This window comes from Nannobrachium achirus, assembly GCF_963921795.1.
Source record: "Nannobrachium achirus genome assembly, chromosome: 2".
NCBI lineage: Eukaryota > Metazoa > Chordata > Actinopteri > Myctophiformes > Myctophidae > Nannobrachium > Nannobrachium achirus.
Genome location: NC_137811.1, coordinates 47,473,503 through 47,490,309, shown reverse-complemented (window position 1 = coordinate 47,490,309; position 16,807 = coordinate 47,473,503). Strand labels below are relative to the sequence as shown.

Sequence of the window (16,807 nt, the reverse complement as noted above, 5' to 3'; positions counted from 1 at the left end):
ATGAAGCTAGTATAAGATTGCAAAACTGTGTAACAAAATAATAAAATATAGATGACCTTTCTTACTCCATTCTCATCTCTTTCTTACTCTAACAGGTTCAGGCATCCCTGTGCAGTGTGCAGGCCACAGGAATCCCCCCTGCAACATAATGAAAACGTGCAGACCAGTCTAGTGCGCCAGTATTTTATTTGGGTAGTCTCTCTGTTTCTAGCATTTTAATTTCAAGGACCCCCAGTTTGACATGCATTAGGTTAGGGACCCCCATTTAATGTTATATTTCTATCTCTGAGACGCCAATTTATATTGTAAAATCAATGCTAATTTAACTCTGAGAGAGACCAAATGGACCCGTTAGGGTCCATTTGGTTCCATTGGTACACTCTCTGAGTTACATACCCAATAACAGTCCATTTGGTTCCTAACTATCTTTTAGCTAGAGACCCCCTGGAACTCCTTCAAGGACCCCTGGGGGGTCCCCGGACCCCACTTTGAGAAACCAATGGTTTAGCGATGCTCCATGGATGCTGCCAAGCCAATCGGTAATGAAGGATATTGTCCCGCACCGCACCCCCAATTGGAATACAACTTCCAGTTTGCAGATCATGTAGTTGCTTCATTCCACCCCACGAGCCAACTGGAAAGTGGAAACCAAATGCCACTGTCTGAAATTCAAATTATTCACCAGCCACAACTTCTCATAGCCCTGGCACTGTGTTGAGTTGAATGGCACAATGACATATTAAATTCCTTCTGTCTAGATCTGGCTGTTAGCCCACTGTATGGCTGCAATAGATCATTTCAGATGGCGAGCCTGATCTAGACCAAGTACTTATTGTGGGTAAGCGAGTTAGTTTGTGGTCAGGATTCTCGCTAGTGCAGCAGACTATACGGTTGTTTATGTGTAAACATGTATTTGTCCTCTTGTTTACTTGGGACATGATCGTACAGTAGTGCTCTCCCTCCCTCCTCATTTTTAACCACTTAAGCCCTATTTTATATTTTGTTGTACGATGGTGTAACTGTGCAGAAATAGCTGATCTACAAGCTCACCAAGCGTCACACCTGTTATATGTCAGATTTATTTTCATTCTTGCCTGTAAAGACCTGCCCAAAATAGGGATGCCAGGTTTGAAGTGGATTTAAATGCATGACGTGTCTAGGCTCTACTATGGCGCTGTGACATGGGCAGAACTTATGCCTACTGACAGGTTAGGGAGACAAGACAGGTTGATATTGGTACTGAAGTCTGGATGTGGCAGCAGGGTTGGGAGCACCCACAGAATTCTGTCTCTTACTTTTTACAGAGACTTTTTGTCAGTCTTTGTGATGGATAACTACTGCTTTTTCACTGTCATCATCGCCAACTGAGAGCACTACACCACTATAAGTAGGCCTACTGGCCAGTACCAAGCACCAGTCCTTTATGCAGTGCTTGACAATACAAATATTTGAAATGAAATAAAGACTTACACCTATTATTTGGGTCAGTTTCTCCATTAGAAAACTCTAAACGTGTGTGTGTGTGTGTGTGTGTGTGTGTGTGTGTGTGTGTGTGTGTGTGTGTGTGTGTGTGTGTGTGTGTGTGTGTGTGTGTGTGTGTGTGTGTGTGTGTGTGCGCACGCATGCGTGTGTGTGTGTGTGTGTGTGCGTGCGTGCGTGTGTGTGTGTGTCCAGTGCAGTGCTCTCTGGCAGACTTAAGAGCCCTCACAGAGAAGAAATACAGATCGAGTGATACTTTAGTCTTCCAGTTTCAGCCTCCCTGAAAACAAGCAGCTCAGGTGAAAACCAGTTTGTTGTGGACTGACCACATATGGATAACACAAATATGAAAAAAGAAAGAAACCCTGAATTAGATCACATCAAATGTACTGATGATCTAATGTAATGCAAAAGACGTAACCGACCACAACAATTGAGAAATTGATATATAGTGCAACAATTCCCATAGATTAGACAATGGTCATCACCAGAAGCTAAACAAGAAACCACCACGACAATAAGCAGATTGTTGTCCACTTCACAGGGCGGCATAGCTCAAGGCAAGGGTAGAGAAACCGCTATTAGAGCACGAAGGGTTCCCGAAGGGTTCCCAGTTCGAATCCGGGCTCCCCCTGAGTTAATATCGAAGGGTCCTTGAGCAAGACTCTGAAACCCTAATTGCTCCCGGTGAGTAGGTTGGTGCCTTGCATGGTTTCCTCCGCCACCGGTGTATGAATGTGTGTGTGAATGGGTGAATGTAATGCACAATCTATGTAAAGCGGCTTGGATAAAAGCGCTATATAAATGCACCATTTACCATTTTACAGTTCAGAATAGCCGCTGGTAGATTTGTGTACACATGGCTAGGAAGAATGTATGCAGCTCAACCCTGGTGAGAAGAAACAAATGCATGCTTGAACAACACACAAACACACACACACACACACACACACACACACACACACACACACACACACACACACACACACACACACACACACACACACACACAATTTTCTCACTTTGGCTTGCAGCACACACCAGACTGTGCCAGGTCAGCTAATAACTAATTGAAAAATGCTTCATAAGTCCAAGGGGACTTCGCACACCTGCAATTCCATGCTTAAAGCACAGTACACACAGTTTGCTAAATAAGGGCTAAGTTCAGTGACTAATTAACTGTGGGGTGAATAATTAAAAGTGAACATCCATAGTGCAATAACGCATTAATGACCAAAAAGATACCTTTTGTGAGGTAAAAGATGTCAGGTTGTGAATGTGAACTTGGGTTTGCCTGTCATTTCACATACAGTATTAACCATAAGAGCCATAGCATCCCTATTCTGGGCATGTCATAATAGGCGAGCGTTTGCCCGAAAAATTGCGGATCTACAAGATCACGTAAACCACCCAATAATCCCATTAACATTTGTTTTAATAAGATGTGTGTCCCTTGATGCCCTAATAATTGACAATAACAATAACAATCCTTCCTCACAAGCATTATTTGCTGCCATGAGCCAGTTTGCCTTGGCACACACTGTGCCGAGCCTTTTAACTTAAATCACACTTTCTGGTCTCCAAAGACTTGCAATCCATTTTATTCCAGGAGAGATTAAGTCGAATAATCAGGGGCTTGGCAAGCCGCACCATATTCAGTTAGGATAATCCACGCACAAAACCCAACATGCCACTTCACCGCTCTGCTTTCATCCAAAATCAACTTCCTCTAGAATGGCTGGGTGTATTTTTAGTGTGTGCATGGTAGGGGTGTTTGGGACATGACCCCGTCAGTTCATGGTTACTAACTGATGTCACACAGCCTAATGGGATGAGACTCCAATGTGGCACAGCTTTCACGGAACACAATAATTCACTTTAAATGGACGTGCTCTTGACTGTTTGACTCTTTCTCGGTTTCTCACTCACACAAAAACAAATAAACATTTTCTTTTTGTCATGGGTGAACTAAGGAGTGTTTTAAGAAATGACAATGCTGACTGTCCTAGAAACCAATTCCTGCTGTTCTAAAACAAAACACAGTTTAAGTCGATCTGATACTTCCCTAAAGACAAAAATATCAACCTCCCTCTTTCAACTTGAATTACATTTGACAAGATGAATATGATTACTTCAAACCCAAATCAAAACCAGTGGTATTTCAGACAACACAATGACAAGTTGACTGAATTGAATTAAGTGAGCATTAAAATGTATTACACTGCCATTTCCTGGTCGGGAAGGAATTTCCACATTGATGTTTGAATTGAAAAACTTTTATAGCTAGAAAGAACACATACCTGAAGTTTGACCAGGGCCATCCAGTTTGGGTTCACATTTCGGGAGGGTGCAATCTGGTGACAGAAGGAGAGACCAACAAGAAAGAGAGTGAGTGTTAAAAACTAAAATTAAAGAAAGGCAAAGAGCGGTGAAAGGTTTCTGTCTCTGTGCTGTGCAAAGCCCTTGTCTCAGCCTTCACTGTAACTGTGTGTTAGAATTCAAAGCCTTGTGATTACAGAGTGCAGATGAGAGAGATCAGACCACAAGCAGCACTTTGATCCGAGTATCTGGATAGTCCCCGAGATTAAACAGCATTATTAGACATGTTGTGGCCCTGTGGAAACACACACACACAAACAAACACGCACGCACGCACGCACGCACGCACGCACGCACGCACGCACACACGCACACCGTGCACAGATACCACTGAATGACACACACACCGTGCACAGATACCACTGAATGACTTTCAGCAGACCAGCTGATAAGGGAGTGAATTATTTAAAGTTATTCAGTAGATCTGTATCTTGCAGGGGAATCATATCCTGCAAGTTGAAACATTAAAGATTATAGGCTACAGAAGGAGTCGGTCTTATTCAGTCAATGTCATTCTAAGTTCATTATGTTGGAGTCGAGGCTTTGTCTGAATCCCATTGTTGCTCTTGATGATGTGGAGTCGGCTTCGGTTTCACGTATTGTTTCTTTATTATGAAAGATCTTCCAATCCTGATATTCATATTACTGTAAGGCATCCGCAAAGTCTGGCACAGAATTTATGTTCAACCTTTGAAAAAAGGAGCCAGAGCAAATGTTCTTTTTAAACCACAGACGGCGCCTTTAAGAAAAGAGCTAAACGCTTTATTTTGGCTGGCAGGAATCCCATGCCAATGATAGCAAATTCATTTTCAAACTTGCCTGAAACCTGCATTCAGAATAACCTATTTCTTTAAATCACGGACTGAGCCGTACGAAGCTTTCGATTTTTAACGGAATGCAATTTTGTGGCAGTGACAGCATGTCTGCTGAGAGTCTAATACACTGCACTGACTTGTCTTTCTTTCTGGGTCACTCGTCAGTAGGACAGTGTAGCGGCACGAGACTGCGAGTGGTGAGTGACACAGTTGAGGCAGGGAGGGGGAGTGAGGGAAAGATTAGCTGATGTCCTGACTTCTCATACAGTAGCCTTCCATTCTGAAAAGACCTGCCTGGCATATGCTGGTGCGATGCAGGGATTAGTCTAATCGCTTACATGTATGTCGTTTCGTTTTATAGAGAACAGCATGCAAGTATATAATCATCTGAAGAATGATCACTTCATGTACAGTAGGTGTTTAGCCTGTCATGATGTGTGTAGTATTGTACCTGCCCTATAGCCCAGTGTTTCTCAATCTTTTTTGGCTTGGGTACCCCCTTTCCCTGTTTTTTGAATCCAAGTACCCCCTTTACCCGACAACATTTTCCTTATAAAACTGCGATTAAAAACAGTGGCTTATGATGCTACCTATGATAACCCCCTCTTCAAGAATACAGTATAACATCACAAACAATTATAAAGGGACTGGGAGTGAGTTTCAAATGGTTCCTCCTGAACCGATTTATTTTCAACACTTTGGCCATGACATTTCTGTCCAGTTTTCATGTCAATAACTTACAACTTACATTCAAACAACATTCAAACACATAGCTCCCAGGTGCCTGGTACCATGGAATTTGGAAGTTTCTCCAAGTGTCATCATTAAACATTACAGTAAATGTTGTTTTTCCTTCTAATTCAATTGTAGTTAATTATTTAACTATGAATAATATTCATTCTATTTTTCTTTTTGTGGGCATTTTCTCGAGTACCACCTCCAGTAACTCTGCGTACCCCTAGGGGTACACGTACCCCCATTTGAGAAACACTGCTATAGCCTATACTGTACAGGTATGTATTCTTTGTCCCATGACCTAGAATGGATTAAAGTGCCTGTTGTACCCTAGTGGAGGCTATTTGATTGATGTTTGACGGATGGTTGAGGATTTCATTACACTTTGGTTAGTCTTTATTTCAGGCCAAAGTATTAAGCCTTACACAGCCCTAGCTGTCAGACTTTACAATGTGTCTTGCCTTTTATTTTCCTGAATAGTTTAGCACCAGCATAATGCTACCCAAGATGGATTACAGTGGCATACAGCTTGTGAGATGTGTGAGGTAGAGAGGTAAGGAGAGGAGGATCGACAGTCTCTCTCTCTCTCTCTCTCTCTGAAATTTCAGTTTCACAACTTTCCAAATTTTCGGGGGCAATATATCATTATTCAGTTTATGGTCAGCCAACCATCATTAACAGAAAACTCTATTCATCATTACACCACATCGAACATGTCATCTCTCCAAGTGAACATTGGTAGGTAGCGAACAAACATTTCTACAATCCAAATAGCAAGACACATTTAACCTCCAAATCCACTGAAAACCTCAGCGAAAAGAAGTACACTGTAGAAATCGCATAAGCTGGGCAAATAATTGATTCTTTCAGGCTGCCGTGATGTCAAGTTGTCAACGTCAAAGCCAAGTAAAGAAAAAGAAAAACATTTCTGAGGTGAGTATACACAGTACATTATGATGTGTGAATGCTGCATCAGCAAAACTCCTGTCTAAAAGCTTAAAGCCAAAATTATTCTATTGAAAATGTGTTCTTTTCCACAAAGGATACCACTGTGAGTCAACATATACAATTAGGCTTAAGCCAGAGTCCAGCCTTGGCCTGGCGCTACTCACATGGCTGAGGTCACACATGTTGGTGTCTTCAAAGGGGGAAAGGATGTAGTGTGTGTGTGTGTGTGTGTGTGTGTGTGTGTGTGTGTGTGTGTGTGTGTGTGTGTGTGTGTGCGTGAGCGTGTGCGTGTGTGCGTGTGCGTGTGCTGAGTTCCTGTTTGACAGACTGAGCACAGCTGTTGACAGGAGACAGGACAAATGTAGAGCAGAATACAGACACACACACACACACACACACACACACACACACACACACACACACACACACACACACACACACAGAAACACAATTTTCACCACGCCTTTCACCAAAACTGTGTCACCACCATCTCATATTCTTTCATATTGGCCAACATACTGCATGAGTTTGGTGTCATCAAAGGCACCATGCATCAAACACAACATCAACCCTTTCTTAATGTTGGCAGAGTCAAGCATGTGGTCCATATGTTCCCTAAACAAAGATTGAGAGAGAATTCAAACTCTAAGGCACCTCAGTGCTACAAACCACATATAAGACCCCTGGCCTGTATATATTATCACATATGTGCCTTTATTTGCCCTGGGAGAGTGGGCGGTGATAAAAGTACACAGAGGGCGATAAGCACACGCTCAATGGTCAGCTGCCATTATAACCCCTCCCCAGGCTAAATCCGTACCTCTATGTCTACGACAGATGATCAATCAGTGTGCTTTAAAAGGTTTCCCCAAACATTTGCTAAAATAGCTATTTTATCTATTCTATTTGTCATCTATACTATAATTTTGCGAATGTCTGTCTGAGTGAGTGAGTGAGTGAGTGAGTGAGTGAGTGAGTGAGTGAGTGTCTGTCACAGCGTTTCTCCTCAGTGGCTGGAGCAATTGATCTGAAATCGCATCACCATTAGCATATGAACACACCTGACATAACTGTGAAGCCCGTTTGTCACTTTCACAAATCGTATGCTGTATATTAGCATTTTTATGCTGTATCTATATCTATTTAGCCTACAGTACCTTTTGTGACCACACATGTTAAGGGAGGGGCGCTGTTGTTCAGGCCATGCACAATCACACACAAACCCACACACACACACACACACACACACACACACACACACACACACACACACACACACACACACACACACACGGGGGGGGGGTTCTGGCCCTGTTACAGATGTTGTCAAATAATCATGCAGATCGGTACACAGTATCTCTGTAGCCGTTAAATGGAACGGGTATTTCTTACATTGATGCTCCTACATATTAGCATGCAAGCACCAGTTAAAGTTACTTTCCATCCCTCATATACTGTGTGCACAGTGCACATCCCATAACCCACACACTGCACATCATTTCGGAGCTCATATCTTTGAACGGGTAAGGGCTAGTAGGACAAAATATATAAGGCTTAAGTGGTGGCAAAGGAATGGAACTGATCATGTTCAACATAGATGAAACTCAGCTGAGGAGGAGACAATGGAGTTTATCTAGGCTAGGGTGTGAAGGAACCAAAATACAGAGCCGAAAGCAGCGTCCGTAAGAATGGTAGCGAAAAATGTAATATTTTTGTTATCAGCCAAATAACTAACTACCTACTCCACAGGGATATCACAGTGAGACTCTGCTGTTTTGTTCACCGGGGCATTTCCTTGTAGACATTAATGTAAATCTATTCATTCAATAAAAGTGTTGATCAAATGTTATTTTCTAGTTGTCTTTGTGATTAAATAAGGCTGTGGGTATGTAGTTAAAAACAAATTAGTGCCTGCATTCCTCGTTGCCCCTCAGCCCACCATGCGGCAGACCAACTGATCCAAAGAGAAGCTCAAAGAGGGACAGACAGGCCTAGGATGTTCTTATGCAACCTCGAAGAGATGTGTGTGTGCACACGTGCATGTGTGTGTGTGTGTGTGTGTGTGTGTGTGTGTGTGTGTGTGTGTGTGTGTGTGTGTGTGTGTGTGTGTGTTGGAGCCCCTGGGGGCCATGGCTGCATGTGTCTATGACTGCTGTTCCGAATAGCTAGTCTTTAAAGGAATACAGAGCATCCTGGGAGGCCTACGGCTTCAGGTACTAGATCCAGATGTGTGGGCTGTGTTTTAAGTAGTAGGGAGAAGGAGAGGGGAGAACGAGCAGAACAGCGTGAGATACTGGTTCCTGGTGTTTTTTGAGAGAGTAGGATTTCTTAACTTACAAACTTTAATAACTTTATTTTAACTGTTTCTGTTTGTATGTCAATGTTTATGTTGTGTTGAAAGTTAAAGTTGCAACTTTTTGTAAATGGTAAATGGTGCATTTATATAGCGCTTTTATCCAAGGCACTTTACATAGATTGTGCATTACATTCACCCATTCACGCACACATTCATACACCGGTGGCGGAGGAAACCATGCAAGGCTGGTGCCATTACTCACCGGGAGCAATTAGGGGTTCAGAGTCTTGCTCAAGGACTCTTCGACATTAACTCAGGGGGAACCCGGATTCTAACTGGGAACCCTTCGGGTCTTCGGGAACCCTTCATGCTCTAATAACGGTTTCTCTACCCAAACTGACTGTGGAAAGTGGACTGAAGTACCATAATCAAATGGCACACGTGGGGAATTTGCCAAATAGAGCTAAGGCTGGGGTTGCCATGGCAATAATTTGGCTCATTTGGGCCATGGCCAGAGCAACCACCTATCTGACCGACTCAACACTGGGCACTTCACTCCCTCAGGTCGTCTGCGAGCGACGTGTGTGGCGAATTTGAATTTGTCAGTGGGTCGAACAGTTCTCGAGATACGTGGATTACATACGTACATAACGTACATAAGAACAGAGATTCCGTGCATTTATTGTAAAGATGAGCGAGATTAAGTTGTTTAGAGGTCCAAAATGTCTCTCTCATGTTTCCCAGCTAGCACATAGGTAAAATCCTCAGTGTACAAATGGACTCATAAGGGTCCATTTGGTTCTTGCTACAACCAGCACAATGTGTAGTGTGCTACTGTATTTTGTATGCGTTGAAAAGGAGTTCAGTATGAGAAAACACTAAAGCCTGTGAACTACAGACAATAATATTGTCTAGCTTTTCTTGTTTCTCATTTACAACTCCTCTGTGTGTACATACACAGGAAAATAAAAACATGTGGATGTATTAAGAAATAACAAAGTGCATACCTCAGCTTCGCTCATGTTTTTATGTCTACTTTTTTGCAGGGAAGAGTGGGAGGAGGTGATGACAAAGGGAGGAATAAAAAAAGGGAGAGAGTGGGCGTGTGCGCCGCTGTAGTGAGAGGGGATTCTCTTATCAGATGACTGAGGGATTTGAAGGAGGCACACGGACCAACCCACAACCTATTTTTATGACCTGCAATCGTTCCATCCATCCATCCATCTATCCATCCATCCCTCCCTCCCTCACTCCATCCTTCCATCCCCCTCTACTGTGCTTCCATGGCCCAGAGCGACGAGGGTGGGAGGTTGGTGATTTATACCTCTGTGTCCGTGTCCGTGTGTATGTGTGTGTGTGTGTGTGTGTGTATTTGCGCACACACGTCTGTGTGTGGTATAATGAAGCTTTCCCCCAGGCTACACTTACCATCCTACAGACACATTACCAGCCTATTGGAATCCCTGGTTATTGACATCAGGCTACACGTCAATATCCATAGTAAGTATGGGGGTGTGTGCATCTGTTTCCTTTTCCAACCACACTGACTGGCACTGTGTGGTAATTTTCAGCTGCCGTTTATCACCTGACTTTCAGTAGTACTGTAGGTAAAAAAGAAAGTGTTCATTGACACTGACATACGTCTGCAAGTAATAGACTTATTATTTACTGTCCAGTTTTATAAGAAAATGATTTCTGGGATGGAATTTGTGAAGAGAAGACTTCCGCTCACCCTCTGAAGCAGGTGCGTAGGTGACAAGACAGTAAAAGCAGATGAATCTTAAGAAGATTAGACCTGCACACTGCCACTTGCAACTTCAAGAGAATTAAAGGGCATGTTTTGGATGGAATTTGGAAAGTATATGTGGTAATTTTTTACATCTTTTAAATGTATTTATTAACTGAGTAGAAATTACATTCATCTCATTATAGCTCAACCAAATGAAACAGATGTACACAGTATATTCACAATTTATTATAACTGTATGTTGTAAGTCACTCAGAATAAGAGCATTAGCTACCGTAAAGATGCCTACAATGTAAATGAAAGCATTTTGGACATATTTCCAAATGATCAATATTTTGGTGTTTCCTTCTCTCACTCTTATCTACCCAGAGTGTGTGAGAATACCCAAAAGGTCAAAGGTTACTGGTGATGAGATTGATCAGTTCTGTCAGTCAGTGAAAGAGGTAGTTGTTGCCTTCAATAAGTCCCACCCTTGTGATTGTCTTCAGTAGATAGATAGATGTTTTAGATACTGTAGTATACGTACATTATGTTGTTTACTTCTAGACAGATCTTAAGTTTGTTATATGATGATGGCTACTAGCTAATCGCTAGCCTAGTTACGTGGTACCAATCTCTCTCTCTCTCTCTGTGCGTCAGTGTTGTGTGTGTGTGTGTGTGTGTGTGTGTGTGTGTGTGTGTGTGTGTGTGTGTGTGTGTGTGTGTGTGTGTGTGTGTGTGTGTGTGTGTGTGTGTGTGTGCGCGTGTGTGTGTGTGTGTGTGTGTGCGCGCGCGCGCGTGTCCACCCACTGTAAGCAACTCACTGTTTGCTGCTGTGATTATGCTATTATGTTGTGGTATAATTAAACATTGACATTGCTATGGTCAATTGTTTAGGGAAAAAGACAGAAATAAAGAAAAATAAAGTATTTATTTTAAATGAGGGCAAAAGCTGGCCTCCTGTGCTGTACATACGGGCACAGGCCATTTAACAGTGCGTGCAGTGCCAATCTGGGCTTATATTCTGTAACTCTGACCAACTGGCAATTAGGCCGTCCATGGATATAGCAGTAAGGTTTCGTCTTCATAGAGTAGGGTGCATTATGCAGGGTGCACTCCACCCTAGCCTCAGCTCTGTAATTTGAAGGCCTGTTTGTTGCTCTATGACTATGTCATGTCCTCTCCCTCTCTCTCTGACTTCTTCTACTATACTATAACGTTGCTATCAGACCGTCTTAAAAAAGGTTTCTCCCAATATGTTAGTTCATCTGTCTCTTGCTGTTCTTCACTCTTCCTTTGTTAATGTCTCATCTCCATGTTTCATCAACACTGCAACAGTATTATTGCCATACATCATACAGTAGGTGTCCATACAGCATGTGCTGTTTCAGTCCTCTCCTCCTTCATGTGATTATGTAAGACAGACTTGTGTTTCTGCTTGGGTAACCTAGATAATGTTAGGTCATAATGCTTGGGTAACTATTACCGTGTTAGACGATAATACAGCATCCTCCACTCTGTCACTGTGCTCCCATTCCCGCCTACATGGGCATTGGGCACAGGCTACTGGGTTCACTTTGATCTCAAAGGCTTGCCGTGCTGTCAATAAAACTGCTGTAATGCTAGCTTCATTGATCAGTCAGACCATTCAATATGATTATAATTTATATATATAACACACATTCCTGACCCATTTCTTTCATAGTGAAAAGAATATATATGTTTTTTCGCAATATTAATACATTTGCATTCACTCTAAATGGATCTTGCACATCCATGCTAACATGCATGCAGCATAGCACTCAGTAACCTTTCTATTCCACTTAAGACAGAACCACAATATGAATGGGCACAGTAATTTAATAACCTACATTCCTGCCCATCGGTTATTCTCCTGGTAGGAAAACACAATTATTTAACATCGCAGACTGCCAAAACATCCATAAACGCATATAGGAGGTAGGAGCTCGAGGCGCCTGTCTGCGATATTGGAGACCGGACAGGAATAGAAGCCACTTTCACATAGTAAACACTAGATCTTTGTAGGAAACCAATGCCCGGCTAAGCCACGGGTGGTATGACTGATGACCAGTATCTTATGACCGATGCACTTATGAATGAACGGGCCATGGCTCTCATGTGCAGACAAGTTGTCTTCATAGTTATCTAATACTATATGCTGCCAAAGGTACATTGCTTTTACATCAATCACGTTTCACAGCACAGTTCTTTCTGGTAGGTAGCTCTGCCCTACAAAATACCACTGTATATGCCTGTACTGGGCCCTGTGACTGCATTAAAAGTTCAAGCTGTCCACAAATTGTTATTTATAATGGGCTATTTTTAGTTAAGACCACATGTTTTCATGTCCATGCTCATGTTTGAGCAAGTAATTGTATTTAGGGTGAAATGTGATTACCTGACGATTTAGGTCATATGAAGCTAGTGACAGTAGTTTGGTAAGCTATGAATGAGCAGTACTATATACTGAACCAGCTTATTATAGGATGCAGGAGTATAAAATGCAGCTCAGAAATGTTTAATCTATTAACTTTCAGAGTTGTGCAAAGGCTGCATAAAACTGTAACACTTCCCAGGGTTACCCATGGTTTAACATCTTGGTGAAATAATCCACAGAAAGTAATTGTCAAATCATTTCTTCATTCAACTTTCATTAGACTAACATCTGCATGACGTGAAGGTGTCATGCATCCTTAATTTTTATATGTTCTGATAATCTCAATATTGTAGACTGGAGATGCCACTTCATGCCGACCTGGTATTATTATTTTAATTAGTACAGCTTGAGTTGAGACTATGATGTGAGGTTCCACCTACCGTATCTATGTATATGGTGGTCGTGTGCCAAATGGAAGTGAACTGCTTGGCCACTATCTTTCCTTAACATCTTGACTGATCCAGAATTCCCCAATAATTTACTGCCACTTTCATCGTATCCCATTAAAGATTCTCCCAGTATCGTGGTGTCACGCTGTGTGTGGGCTGTCAGTAGCAGTCAGCAGGATGCCATTGAACTATGAGCCGAGGCCTCACTCAGGAAAAGAGTAAGAATTAAAACATTGTTCAAACTTTGAATTATGTTGGAATGTGTTTCAGGCGGCTTATTTCCCATATCCAAGTCTGAGAGTTGCCAAGAATGCTTATGAATGCATCTCAATTTCACTCTGTACAATTCCTGGATGCTAATTTTCAGATCGGGCCTTTAAGCCACAGCATGAGCAACCATGGAGTGTGACTCAGTGGATGAACTGTGCTCCACAGCAACAGTGTGGGACGCAAAGATGGAGTGCCATCTGTTCACATCAGTGATCCTCCTGAGATTAATCAAGAAGAGAGGAGAAGCATTTTCAGCGGATAATTTTGACAGACTGCCTTGTGATTGTTACAGGTCCAGGTTTTGCATTAATCGGAAAAGGATGTTTTGCTAAGTGTGCTATGCTTTTCTTTTCTATTTAGTATCATGAGGGGTGGAGCCTAATGACCATGATCTCAGTTTAAACCACTCCTGCTGGAATCTTCATTGCCCACCTGTGTGATCTATTTAAAAGGCAGTTCAGTTGTATACAAGTTACAATATCAGTTACGCAGGTGTCTGTTCATTCATCTTTCCATTAACCAACAAGCTCCCCAAAGACAGCCACCTTGTTACAGTGAGTAGATGCATCCAAAAGGTCATCCAACCAGGCAGCAACTCAGTCAGTCGGTTCATTAGATGGTCAGAATTTAGACAGAATGGCAATCTGTCAGCCACCCATCCTCACAGCCACCAATCAGTCATTTAGATTATTTTACAACAGGATTCTTTTGGTCTCTGAACTTCAGTGGCTAATTAGGGCACTACAGTGCACCCAACTCCCCAGAAACAACTACCCCCACACACACACACACACACGCATGCGCGCGCTCACTCGCACACACACACACACACACACACACACGCACGCACGCACGCACGCACGCACGCGCGCACACGCACACGCACTATACACGCACACGCACACACACAGACACACACACACACACACACTTAACGGTTTGGAAGCAACATAGCTGAGCAGCTGTAAGCAAAGACTTCAACACTTGACAAACCAGCAGCAATTAGGTAGCCTGCCGGAGGGGTTAAAGAGAGAGAGGTAGCGCTTTTACAACTCCTAATAAAATCCTGTTCATTTAAGACAACTCTTGGAATTGCAAATGGATAAAATAACAATGAGGATTTAGTGTGTGTATAGCGAATAAGTAACTGAATAACTGATTGAATGAATGAGGGAATGAATAGTTAATAAATTGTGCATGGGTGGATGAAAGAAATAGATCTCTGTCTTGATTTATAATGACACCTGTAAACCTGCCATGTGACAATTAAGTCGAAGCTGATCAAATTGGTGGATGTGTATTAATTAATTAATTAACACAGAGAATTGATGCTGCCACATCAACAATACAATGCTTTTAAGTTCTAATATGTCCCACTACATGACATGACTATAAAATAGGCACACTGTCTGAGGATCAATGCCAAGTTCTATATAGTCAACTCAACACTAGCCCATCAGCAGTGCTAGTGCATGTCTTTCCCGACACAAAAAAACAGCATTTTCTTATTGCTTTTTCTTCATAATATCTCATAAATGTTTCCTGCAGACTAACCTATTTCTGACTTCACCATGAATACTGTATGAGCTGTGTTTGCCGCTATATAAACATTCAAGAAATCCAACTTCACTGTGCGCCAACTTTCCAGCCTGATATAACACAGCTATAGGAAAATAAACTGGCACACACCCAACCAACCATCACAGAGACTGTAGCATCTGAATACAATACATTTTTGACAACATTCCTGGCCGTCTGAGAGCCAAGGCAATTTCTACTGTAAAATAAATGGTTTTTCGTTTAATTAAACATGTATTAATGTCAAGTGTGACAGGCACGTGCACACATAGACATGAAAGGGGGCTTGAGCCTCTGCCCTTTTACCAGTCTGTAAAAAGTGCCCTCTCCAGAGTAGACCATGAATTCAGTTTTTACAATGGCGAAAGAAATGCAAATGCCCCTCTTTCCATGCCATACCTGAAGGCGGCATTCAAAAGAATTGCCTTTTCCAAACTCTCCTGAACTTGAATGCAGCATCTTATGTTGAAATAATTGCCCTCTGTGTGTAGAAATCCATGCTGAACATTGCCTTTTTATGCTTAGTTTAGTGTGGTATAAAGTACTGAAAATAGCCAACCTCCAAGCTCACAACGCGTCGCGCTGCGACGCGTTGGAGGTCTGAGCTTGGAGGTCTGCTATTCTCAATATGTTCACAGAAAGGCCCTTTTAGATATTGCAGCCCCTGTCTCTCTAACATTATGTGCACGTCCCTGAAGTGTGAGTGTCTATGCATGTGCTGTGTGTGTGTGTGTGTGTGTGTGTGTGTGTGTGTGTGTGTGTGTGTGTGTGTGTGTGTGTGTGTGTGTGTGTGTGTGTGTTCCTCCACATGTGATCATCAGTGAGTGCAGACAGTAAGGAGCAGACCCTGAGGCACCAGGTGTCAAAAGACAAACAGCTGAGGGACAGCTGCCTGCTTCTGGTCTACTCTGGTGTGCATCAGAGTGGTGGTCCCACACATTATTGAGACCTCTTCTTCCCAAGCCTGAGTGCTCAACTGTGTCTTTAAGCTGTCCCGGCTGTAGTAGCCGGGGAGCCACTGGGCCAAAATGAGAGAGGACCTGTGATGTCATGACATACTCCAAATTTTTGTTTGTCCAATTAATTTGATCAATAAGGTACACATAATGAGAGGCCTGCTCTGCAGGAAATCCTGCGAAAAAAAGTTTCCCATTGACTTCACTATACTGGAAAAAAACACACCAAAAAAAGTAGCATGTGAGGGGTCAAACTAAGGGTTCTTCATGATTCTGAATCCATTGCAAGCATTTGTTTTGCATGAAAAACATTCCTTGGGCTAGATTTCAGCCTCTCAAACCTGTGAAAAGTGATGAGTCATCACTTTTCACCGTTATTTTGGTCCGTTTTCTAGCCCAAGGAATGTTTTTCATGCAAAACAAATGCTTGCAATGGATTCAGAATCATCAAGAATCCCTAGTTTGACCCCTCACATGCTACTTAAAGCATATTTTTTGGTGTGTTTCTTTCCTTTATATTGAAGTCGATGGAGTGAATATACAAATGGCCATAACTTTTTTTCGCAGGATTTCCGGCAGAGCAGGCCTCTCATTCTGTGGACCTTGATGACCAAATTAATAGAAAAAACAAAAATTAAAAGTATGTCATGACATCACAGGTAACATCCTATTCTTTGAGCTTTTGGGCCTGTGGCTCCCCGGCTATAGGCTACTTATGACCTGATAATGTGCATCAGATAAGCTTAAGCATGCGTGCGGACTCTTAACCTAAATTAAT

The 16,807-nt window shown here is 42.3% G+C and overlaps 1 protein-coding gene across 1 annotated transcript in view; it reads right to left on the bottom strand.

The window, feature by feature from the left end:
• triob (trio Rho guanine nucleotide exchange factor b) overlaps positions 1-16,807 on the bottom strand; it is a gene marked incomplete at its 5' end in the record, with an annotated part of 183,658 nt that overhangs the window by 165,986 nt on the left and 865 nt on the right. Inside the window, one exon of the mRNA XM_080754307.1 lies at positions 3,780-3,833. Within this exon, the coding sequence (XP_080610433.1) occupies positions 3,780-3,833 (54 nt within the window). The remainder of the gene's footprint in view (positions 1-3,779; positions 3,834-16,807) is intronic.